At 31.8% G+C, this 12,179-nt stretch overlaps 1 protein-coding gene across 1 annotated transcript; it reads right to left on the bottom strand.

Moving 5' to 3' along the window:
* Nucleotides 1-7,279: 7,279 nt before the first annotated feature.
* LOC145098589 (uncharacterized) lies at nt 7,280-7,975 on the bottom strand. The gene has a single exon (XM_079036217.1). It carries the CDS (start codon nt 7,973-7,975, stop codon nt 7,280-7,282), a length of 696 nt encoding a protein of 231 aa, XP_078892343.1.
* Nucleotides 7,976-12,179: the final 4,204 nt, after the last annotated feature.

Raw genomic sequence — 12,179 nt, 5'->3', positions numbered from 1 at the left:
TGGTAGCTTAAGGAAAAAAGGGTTTAAAGGGAAGGGGGTTAAGATAAGGTGGGTTTTTTTTTTTTTTTGTATTTTATAAATAATTATAAGAAAGAAAAATAATTCAAAATAATAATAATAAGGGCATAACAGTCATTTCATGTCTCACAAAGGATGGAACATGCAAATTTAAACTAACGAGGGATGACATGTGCAACTTTCAACCAATCGAGGGACGGTCCAAATTAATTTTTGAAAATAAAGACTAAACGTGCTTTTCGGCACCTGCTCGAGGGATGATTGGTGTAATTTACCCAAATCATTATTTAAATTTGACATGTTTAAAAAAACACCATTTAAATGAATACAAAAAAAACACTAACAAACTACATATTTTTTTCAAATATAATTTTATGACAACGGGTATTTACCGGTAAATTTTGATTAAAAGAGAAACAAAAAAAAAGATTCGGAAGGATAACTATAATTCAAAAACGTTCAAAAAACAATGTTTTAAAAACCGGTTTTTTAATTGAACCGGTCGGGTGACGTTTTCCGGTTCAACGGGTTTAACCAATTCAACCGGACGGTTAAACCGGTTCTATATTTTTATATGTTTTTTATTAATCTTGCATACATTGATTACAAAACTTGTCATCTTTTTAGTATTACAAACGTAAATAGAATCCAACATATAAAAACAATCATTATAGAAGTCAAAATCAAACAAAGAAGTCTAAAACAAACACAAAAATCCAAGAATGTTCGGTTCAACCCGATCCATTATGGTTCAATTCAGCCGGTTGAACCAGTTTTTTTATCAAAACCGGCCGGTTCAATCCGGTCAGGAAATCATTATAAAACCGGTCCAAATTGAACCGTCCTCACCTCCGGTTCCCGGTTCGACCGGTTCAACCGGCCGATTCGAACCAGTTTTTAAAACACTGCAAAAAAGCATCATTCAAATTTGATAGTTCAAAAGATCTGATCCATGTAAGGTCTTTCTTAAAAAAAATCTCAACAAACTATATTTTTGTTCAAATGTTATCCACAAGTAAACGATTCTTACTGGTTAAAAAATAACATAACATAATTATTGGTAACATGACATTAATTAATATATTTCTCTTTTATGTATTAATTTAGGGCTTCTTTGCGAATGACCGAGTTAAATTTATGAATATTAAAATATGCATAACACTTTGTAATCCATTCCAACTTAGTCATGACCCGTAGCTAGGTTAGATGCAAACATCAAGTAGATTTTATCACACTACAAATTGGCATAAATAATCATCGAGAAACTGTTGTAATCACGCTGCAAATTGGCATAAATATTCGAAAAATACATTTCTTAAGATTGTTATACTACTTAGAGAAAAAACTTTTATATATATATATATATATATATATATATATATATATATGGACACTTAAGATAGACTACGGTATAAAATATATTTTGGGCTCACCACAAAATAAAAAAAGAATAAAAAAAAAATCATTTTGGTTGCTTCATAGGATTCCAACTTACAATTTGTGGCTTCCATTTCCCCCATTTTGATTGCACTACTGATCTTCTTTATGAAAAACGAAAATTATACGTATGTTATTGTTTCTTTTTGCTTCCAGCAATGTATCAAATTTTAGCTTTTGAGTTTGGCTCAATTTCTATTCCTCTAATTTATATTATATTTTCGAAACAAATTAATATTACATAGAACTTAAACTTTTGGACCCCATGAAACGACGCCTTAAACGATAATCCCTACGATCACCATCGTTTGGGTCAATCCTAGATGAGATCAAAACAACATTAATCTTATTTTTAAACTGTTTATTTTTATATAAATTATGTACATTATTTTTTATAATTGTGTAAATTTTAGATCTAAAACATGTATATACTCATACTAACTTGTAGCACATAACGTTAATATTATATATATATATATATATATATATATATATATATATATATATATATATATATATATATATATAAAGAGAGAGAGAGAGAGAGGGGGTAAGTTTCAATAGAGCAATGGTGGAGGGAGTACCGGGCTGGCCGATGCTCAGCCTATATATATATATATATATATATATATATATATATATATATATATATATAGAGAGAGAGAGAGAGAGAGAGAGAGAGAGAGAGAGAGAGAGAGAGAGAGAGAGAGAGAGAGAGAGAGAGAGAGAGAGAGAGAGAGAGAGAGAGAGAGAGAGAGAGAGAGAATGTAAGTTTCAATAGAGCAGTGGTGGAGGAAGTACCGGGGCTGGCCGGTGCTCAACCCCCCCTAATATTAGTCTGTTTTTTCGAAGTTAAGCTTAGCATTTTGAAGTAAAGCACTTTATTACAGATTTGATTTTGTATTTCATCAAATTTATAGAATCAGCCCCTGAACATTATGTTACCATATTCAGTCAATTAAGCATTTCATTTGTTTTTTTTTATGGCTTGTTAACAATCAACGCATATATTTCCATTGCAACAGTATAGATACATAATTCACGTATATAATATTATTCTTATTAATATATATTTTTCATCTTCCATTCTTTTATTACTAAAATATACAAATATAATCGGATATGTATATCTATATTAGTTTTTTTAGATTTACTTCCTATTAAGAGAATATATCGTTATTATAGATGAAATCGTTGTAATTTTTATTTAGAGACTTTTTTCTTTATTAATTTCCTTTTCAAATTTAAAAACTATTAAATTATTCGAAGATCAAATATACTTTAATATATTATTAGGATGATAAAATATATTTCAATATATTACTACGATGATAAAATATACTTTAACATATTATTGTGATGATAAAATATACTTTAACATATATTTCCTGCAATAGAGAACCATAATTAACCAAGGAATCAATTTTTTTTTCAACTTTTAGAACTTATATTTTTTTTTATCAAAAACAGAAATTCATAATTTTTTATCATTTTTCCAATGATATCAAATTCGAAAAAAAAAAAATTCCTCAAATTCACAATGTGAATCTATATTCACACGGTGAATCCGAAAAATATATTTAACATTCACAATGTTATGTTATGAATTTAGATATTTTTAGTTTTTTTTTTCGATAAAGAATAAGCTCTAGAACTTGAAAAAAAAATATGGCTCCTTAGAGAACCAATAATTATCGTTATCTATTGAACTTTTTCATATATATATATATATATATATATATATATATATATATATATATATATATATATACACACTACATAATAAATGAAAGTTTTTTTACAACATGTCATCACCTAATTCAATGTGTCACGTGACATTTTTTAAATTTCATTTAATTCCACTTGGCAAATTATGGTTTTTTTTGGCTTTGTTATTAAATTATAAAAAAATCTAATCTAAAAATATAATAAAGAAAATAAAGAAACTTAAATATCTCCAAAAAAAATTTTACGTAATTTGTCAATTAATGTATTAAATTCAAATCATAGTTGAAAAATATAATTTTCAACGAATTCATTTTGAATTCATGATAATTTCCAGAAACTTTGCAAAAATTGGTTTATTTACGACTAATATTGATATTCTTTACAAATTCACTTTTATAAATTATTAAGCATTACACTAACCAGAGTAACTCTTTACTTCTCGGCTTAGTTTTTGTGATTTCTGGTTTCTATTTCTCGGCTTGGTTGATAGGGAGATTTTTAGTGAACATATCAGCTAGTTGAGTCTTTATTGGAACATGACGTAATGAGATCAATCCTTCCTGTAGTTTTCCCTCACAAAATGACAATCAATTTCCACGTGTTTCGTTCTTTCATGAAACACGAGATTCTTGGCTATGTAAATAGCAGCTTGGCTGTCACATTTAACTGGGATAGGAGTTACATTTGGATTACTTAGTTCATATAAGAGTCTTGACAACCATGCCAATTCAGTAGTTACACGTCTCATGCTTCTATACTCTGCTTGTGCAGAGGATAGTAAAATTGTGACTTGCTTCTTGGATTTCCAAGAGATTAGGCTGCCTCCTACCATGATAAAGAAGCCACTTACACTTCTTCTTGAATGTGGACAGGCAGCCCAATCTGAATCACAAAAGGCTTGGAGGGTGAAATTTTCATTTTTGTTAAAAATGAGACCTTGATCAGGATTGACATTAATATATCGAAGAGTATGTAGCGCAGCTTCAAGATGAGGAAGACAAGGATTACTCATGAATTTACTAAGATGCTGCACAGTGAATGCAAGATCTGGTCTAGTATTTGTCAAGAAGCTTAGTTTGCCTATTAGCCTTCGATAAAGTTCTTTATCACTCAAAGGTTGTCCTTCATTTATTAATAGCTTCACATTTGAAGGTAACGGACAAGAAGCTTTCCCATTGCATTGAAATTCTTTCAGTAGTTCATTAGCAAACTTCCTTTGAGTTAGAATGACTCCTGAATCTGAATATAAAACTTCCATTCCAAGAAAAAAATTAAGAAATCCTAAATCTTTGATTTTAAACTTTTCATCAAGAAAAGTTTTCAATTCAACCACTTCATCATCATTGTTTCCGGTAATCATTATGTCATCCACATAGATGGAAACATAAGTGACATTTTTGCCCAACATTTTGTGAAAGAGGGAGTAATCATTCTTGGAATGTTGATACCCTTTAGCCTTTAAAGCTGAAGACAACTTAGCATACCATTGCCTAGAAGCTTGCTTTAAGCCATATAGGGATTTTTGAAGCTTGCAAACCTGCTTAGGATTGTTCATCACTAGAACTGGTGGTGGCTTCATGTAAATTTCTTCATCCAAGTCCCCATGCAAAAATGCATTGCTGACATCTAGTTGATGCATTTTCCAATCCTTCTTGACAGCAGTAGCAATGAGAGCCCTTATTGTTGTCATTTTATATAACAACCGGAGAAAATGTTTTTGTATAGTCAATAACAGCTTTTTGTGTATACCCTTTGACCACAAGTCTTCCTTTACATCTTTCAAATTCTCCATTGGTCCTATATTTGATTTTGTAAACCCACTTGTAGCTTATTGGTTTCTTTCCTTTGGGAAGATCAGTAATGATCCATGTATCATTTGCATTTAAAGCATCAAATTCTTTAGACATTGCTTCTCTCCATTCTGGAAATTTGACAGCTTCTTCATAAGTGGATGGCTCATACAAATCAATTGTACTTTGAATAAAAATTTTGCTTTGATTATTAAGAGTAGTAAAGCAAATATGATTTGTTGGAGAAATGTGAGTAATAGTGTGAACACAAGAATCAATGACACTATTACATATGAAATCTGTCAAATAAGAAGGTGTATGACGATTTCTTGAAGATCTTCTAAGAACATGAGGAGGGGCAACGTTTGGAGTTGTGGTGGAATGAGGGGCAATGTTGGGATTGACATTAATTTCAACATTGTCATCACACAGAATAGGATGTTCTTGAGGAACAAAAAGATGTGTAGGATTAGAATTCATGGAATGATAGGGAAATATGTTCTCATGGAAATGAACATCTCTGGAAATAATTACCGTTTGAGAATGTATATCATATAGTTTATATGCCTTTTTGCCAAAAGGATAACCAATGAATACACATGGAGATGCTCTAGGTTTGAATTTGTCCCTGTTAGTCTTTAATGTGCTTACGAAACACAAACATCCAAATGCTTTTAAATGGGAGTAAGTTGGTTCAGAATCATACATCTTGAAGAATGGAGTTTTTCCTTAAAGAAGTTTTGTTGGAAATCTGTTTATAAGATATGAAGCGGTGAGAATACAATCACCCCAAAATTTGATTGGAAGATTGGACTGAAAAAGAAGAGTTCTAGTAGTTTCAAGAAGGTGCTTATGTTTTCTCTCTACGACTCCATTCTGTCGGGGACAATTTCTGCAGCTTGTTAGATGTATTATGCCTTTTTCTTGCAAGAAAATTTTTCCTTCATTGCTAGATCCAAGTTCCAAAGCATTATATGATCATAGAATCTTGATTTTCTTGTTAAATTGGGTTTCAACCATTGCGACAAACCCTTTGATCACTTGAAAGGCATTGCTTTTGGTGCTTAATAGATGAGTCCAAGTGCACCTTGAAAAATCATCGACTATGGTTAAGAAGTAAGAATGGTCGTGTAAGTTTTTGTATTATAAGGTCCCCATGTATCAATATGCACAAGTTCAAATGTAGAACTAGTATGAATTGTGCTTTGTTTGAATGGCAATTTGTGTTGTCTGGCCTTTGGATAAATTTCACAAAGAGATTCGTCAAAAGAAGACTGAATATTAATGAAATCAAATGTTTTCAACTTGTACAAAGGCAAATGTCCTAGGCGTTTATGCCATATGGAAGTAGAGCTATCATTGGAAACTGCATTACAAAGAGAATCAACAAAATAAACTGAGTTATCTGAAGGATGTTGTATAGAAACATTCAACACTATACTCTTGTTGGCTGCATTCTTTGATTGGACAAAATACAATACAGTTGCATATCTACCAAGAACCAGAGGCCTCTTCAGAGAAGGGCCCTGCAACAAGAAACAATATGCTTTTGAGAACACAACAAAAGCCTTTTATTGTTTGCACAATCTGCCAATTGATAAAATATTGTATCGAAACATTAGAACATAAAGAACATTGCTTAAGACGACATTATCTACAATGTTGGTGTTTCCAATCTCATAAGCATGTTTTTTCTGACCATTAGGAAGAGTAATTGAATGAGGTTTCTCAAGTGTTTTGATTGAAAATAATGCAGATTTATCAAAACACATATGATTACTTGCACCAGAATCGATTATCCAAGTGGTTGATGAAGTAATGAGATAATTGCAATTTATTGGAATTTGATGAGTATCAAAAACATTACCAGCAAAGTTAATGTTGGAACAATTGTTGTTGTTTCCTCCCTGGTTTGATCCTTCATTTGTGATTTTGTCTGCACCCCCATTAATTGAATTCATTGATTGAGAGTTGAGCATAGTCAAGATTTGCTGATATTGACTTGTAGTCAGATCAGATAAAGAATTTGCTTCAGTAGTGTTTGAATTTCCCTGGTGAACTTGATGAACTTGAGGATATCCGTTATCGTTGTTGGTTTGAGTGCTTGAAACATTACCAGCTACACTTTTTCCTTTTGTGAATTTGAACTCCTTTGGGATTTCAACAAGTCGATAACACTTGTTCACCGGATGTCCTGATTTTTTACAGTGAGTACAAACTATATTTTTCTTTCTTTCATAGTTTGTAGATTTAGAAAAATTATTTCCAAATTTAGCATTCATAGAAGCATAATCCATTGAGAAAATTTATGCAGAATGAACCTCTCTTTGTTTCTCATCTTGAATTAAGAGAGCATAAGCTTGAGAGACAGTTGGAAGAGGTTTCATCATAAGGATGTTACCTCTAGCGGATGAATAATCGCTATTGAGCCCCATGAGAAATTTGATCAGTTTTTTATTTTGTTTGAGTTCTTGAATCTTGTGCATCGCTCCACAGGTACATGCAAGTACAGATGATAAAGCACTTAATTCATCCCAAAACTTCTTGAGTTTGGTGTATGTGGCTAAATCGCTTGTTCCTTGAGACAGATCTGAGATCTCCTTTTGCAATTGATGGAGTTTTGCGCCATTTGATTGACCAAAACGTGCATCAAGTTCGTTCCAGATCTCGTAAGATGAAGATGAATATATGACTGATTCTGCAATGTCTCCAGATAAAACATTCAGGATCCATGATGTCACCATATCATTGCAACATTGCCATGTATCAAGATTAGGATCATTTTCATCTGGTTTGAGGATTTTTCCATTCACGAATCCCAATTCGTTTTTAGCAGACAGGGCAATTGACATAGCTTTGTTCCAGGAATTGAAATTTGAACCATCAAATTGTTTTAAAACTAATAACATTCTAGGTTGATCAGATGGATGCAGGTATAAAGGATTAGAATGATTGATTTGAGAATATTGATTTGGTGAAGAATTGACGATTGGAATCACCATTTTTGAATGAAGGAATCAAAAAAAATTGAGAAAGAAAATGAAGAAGAAAGAACTATGGCTCTGATACCATGTTGAATTAGAGAACTAACAAGAGAAAGGAGAAAACGATTTTTGTATTGATTACTTGAATCAGCAACATACAAACTTATATACAAGAAAAAAAAAACTAACTCAAAATCTAACTGACTAATAAAACTACTAACAAAAGTATTAACACAGTTTAATAACTGTTTTCTAACCAAATATTGCTTACGTGGAAAATAAATATTAACAGTTTTGGTGATTTCCAGTTGGGTTGGAACCGTTCTCGGCTTTCTTTCTTGAATGTTAGCCATGTGTTTCACTATCGTTTGTTCACCTGTGTTTGTTGTTTGGGGGTTATACAATCGGAGAGATAGAGTCTGAGGTAGACACTACCACCGATCTACAACCCATTGCATCACCGACATATTCCGGTGGCTTTCGACAAAGATTGCGGCAAGCTTGTGGCTTTCGACAAAGCTACGTCTTAATTTGTGTATGATTTTCTTTCTATTTGGGTTTTCTTTAGACTTCCATCTTCACCAGTCCTATAATATGTTTTGATGTTTGATTTGGGTTTCCACATTCTCTGGTTCAACTTTCATTATAAAGTTCTTCAAAAGTTGTTGTCAATTTGTGCTAATCAAGATGGTTTCCATGTCCAAAATTGTCGTAGTATCGTTAGGATCCTGTGAATTTAGGAACATAGAAAGATTGTGTGTATGATTAGGAAGCATGTTCACAAGTCTATTGAGTGGTGCGTAATTTGTGTGTGTTCCACAAAAAAAAATTGATGAACATGGACCTCCCCCTTTTCCCTTGAATTCTGATTACAGGTGGCATGAAGAAGATAAACAAGGAACTAGGTCTTGCCTTTCTACATGTGTATTTTGATTCTCGATTAATAAGGGATCGAGGATTGAGGTTGGAGATGTTGGTGGCGTAGGGTTATGAAGGTGGTGTTGGCAATAGAGGTTGATGATGGTGGGTTGGTGGTTGGTATGGTTAGCGTGGGGTCAATTTCATTCTTCTAATGCTAATCTTACTTTGGTCATTCATATACCCAGGTAATATGTCAATAATTTCTTCACTTGGTCTTTCTTAATCTCCTTGATTCTTATTCTTGATTCTTGATGTTCATGTTGCTTTTTCTGATCCAGTAGCGGTACTTTTGAGATTTTGGTGCTAATAAAAATCTAACGTTTTATAGAAGATATTGAACGAGACTAGATACTTCAAACCCTTGCCAAATTCTTGGTAACTCCTTAAAAGTGCCCTTTAATCTAGTTTTTCATCTATTTATGTCATGTTTATGCCTTTTTATATATTTTTTTTAATCTGCAAATTTTTTCCAGGGTTGGCCTTGTAGATAGGAGTGATGTTATCAGGATGAGCATGCTCTAGGAGGACACGGTGTCATATCCGAAATGTTTGGTCAGGATTCCATCTATAGGATATTTTTGTGCACACCAATCTAGTGCACACCTATAGAATTTTTTAAAATCTAGAATTTTGACTAATTCTTATTGGAATCTTGGTGACTCTGGTGTATTTTTTTTTCTTTATCTCATTTATTTTTCTTGTCAAATCATCCACTTTTTTTAATAGTATAATTATCTTTTTTTTTTTTTATATCACTGTTACTTTTACATAAGCTAATCAGAATACGTAAACAAATAATATTAAACAGTGGTCCAAAGGTGGTAACTTGGGTAATTGAGGGTGGTCCGACAACGACAATCTGGTGGTTTTGGCGGTCCGGAGAAACGACGATGGCATATAATTTCTAATGTTTAATTTATATGTGTATAACTATTTGATGTACCCAATACCTCTTATTTCTGCATTATTGCCCGATGGAATATTTAATCAATTTGTTTTCATATTTTATTTTTAATTAATTTTTTAATATAACTTTTAATTATAAACAAATTACAAAATCATAAAATAAATCCATAATTTTTTTGAGTATTTCATTAAATTAAATAATACACTGCTAAGTACTTTAAAGAAAACTCTGATTTTATAGAACTTTTTTATTTTTACTTTTCGTAATAATATTTAAATTTTAATTATTATTTTGTTTTTATGTGTTTCTTAACTTAAAAAAATGAAAACAAGACAACAAAAAACAACAAAATTAAAAAATAAACTAACTTTTTTTTCATTATGTCGTAAAACCATTTTGCAACTTACTGTATTAATGCATTTAATGATGTATATCATAGTTTACAAAATATAATAATTTTATATTTTTGTTCTATTTAGCATATCTATGAAAAAATAAGTTTGAAATTAAATATCTAAATAACCAAAAAGTAATATAATAAATTAGTTGGTAATAAAAATGTAATTGCTAAATAATATAATTAATAATGATTAAACATTAATAAAGTAAGAATAATTATTATTAAGTATAATGATTAGGGCTATGAAAAAAAAAATAGTATGGTGTGTCTTTAACAGGACCCCTTTTTAATTCATGATACATGAAATATCCATTTAATCTATAATATATAACTAATTCAAATTTTTTTTCTCCACTCATTGTAGATTATTTCCAGGAACGCTGCAAAGGAAGTACTTTATATGAATTCCAGGGTGGACCAGTTGGATCATGTCCTATTTATCTATACAGAAATCAGGTACATGTATTTATGAATATGTGTAACCTTTTACTTCTATATGAAATTTATCTACTTTTGGTTCAAGATTATTAAGATAACTTTATGCATGAATATGATCACAGGTTGTACATCTTTACCAAATTTCTCAGTTTCTTTTTATTTGTTGTGTCGAGGAGGATTTGATATGATCTATAGTGGGAGCGACAAGATTGAAACTCCCGAACATATTTTGTATTTATTTTTTTGGGTTGCATATTTTGTTGCAAATTTATTATATAAGGATAGTTATGACTTATGAACAAGAATTTTCAGAGCTTATATGAATAAGGCTTTTTAGTAGTGGTGTTGATTGTGATGACATGTATAGAATTAGAAAATATCTATTGAATCATCATACAAAATCAAGAACACATGAAGTAAATAAATCTGGGTTTAGGTCTCATTAGTATTGATAGAAAGAGTACAAATAAGTATAGTAATTTCTCTCTCTAAACTAATGCTCTCAAAGTGTTCATTGCATAAATGAGTGTCGCTCACTTCCTATTTATAGGAAAGACAATTTATCACACAATACAAGTGGGTAAAGCACAAATACATCCAAGAGTGACTTTTCACCCTAACATTCTTCCCCTCAAAGTTAAGATTGGATGTCCGACTTCAATATCCAACGAGCTCGCACGATCAAGACCAAACCCCCCTCGAATTAACACCGGTCTTCAAATCCGCAAATGAATACCCGAAAAAACCCGCTTCGAATACCCATCATTCCCCCCTTTTTAATAATCAAAAAATGATTATAAGCGCCCGAGGAATGAACTTCACAATACTCCCCCTTGATGTGTGCCAAAAATGAAACACTCGAAAAACTTGCACGGAAAAACAATCACGAAAAAGCCTCGAAAAAATTTCCAATTTGTGAAATTATTTGACTTTTGGGTGAGAGTTGCAAGATTTTTGAAAATCCGGGTAAAAATTGCCAATAATAGAATTCTGCAGGGAACCGTTGCACCAACAACAGCTAAAGATGCGAAACACTCCCCCATTTGCGAAACTGAGCATAAAGTGTAAGTTCGCACCAACTGTATGGGCCTGAAATGAATATTCTTCAATTTCTCAGCTTTTATTACCCATTTTCGAAAGGGTAAATGTCATATTAGCACATCGAACTTTTACCATTTTCTCGATTTGGTCACTAAACTTTTTTTTTGCACAATAGATCCCTAAAGTGTCATTTTACCTGTTAAATAAGCCATTTTACTCAAATTTAGCAGGTAACCCGATAACAATGCTGATGTGGCTTTAATAATTATTTTATGTAGCCACGTCAAATATTCTACATATATAACATCTTACTTTTTAATCTCCAACCCCCTCATTGGAACTTGCAGTTAGCCACCAGCCCACCGCAATCTCCTTTACCATGGCCAAACCCATCGCAACCTTTCCTACAATCATTAGGGCAACATGTAGATGAAAACCTCAATGTTCACATCGTTAGGCTCGTTTCCTAGACACACTCCTTCACAACGTTCATCAGAGAGAAGAGTTGTGACCCT

The sequence above is a fragment of the Lactuca serriola genome, chromosome 4 (genome assembly GCF_051521515.1).
Source record: "Lactuca serriola cultivar US96UC23 chromosome 4, Lser_US96UC23_V15, whole genome shotgun sequence".
In the NCBI taxonomy this organism is placed as follows: Eukaryota; Viridiplantae; Streptophyta; class Magnoliopsida; order Asterales; family Asteraceae; genus Lactuca; species Lactuca serriola.
This window is presented reverse-complemented; position numbering and strand designations above follow the sequence as displayed.

Bases quoted from the DNA above. Each gene is read 5' to 3' on its own strand.
- LOC145098589 (XM_079036217.1), bottom strand. From the start codon at position 7,975: ATGGTGATTCCAATCGTCAATTCTTCACCAAATCAATATTCTCAAATC.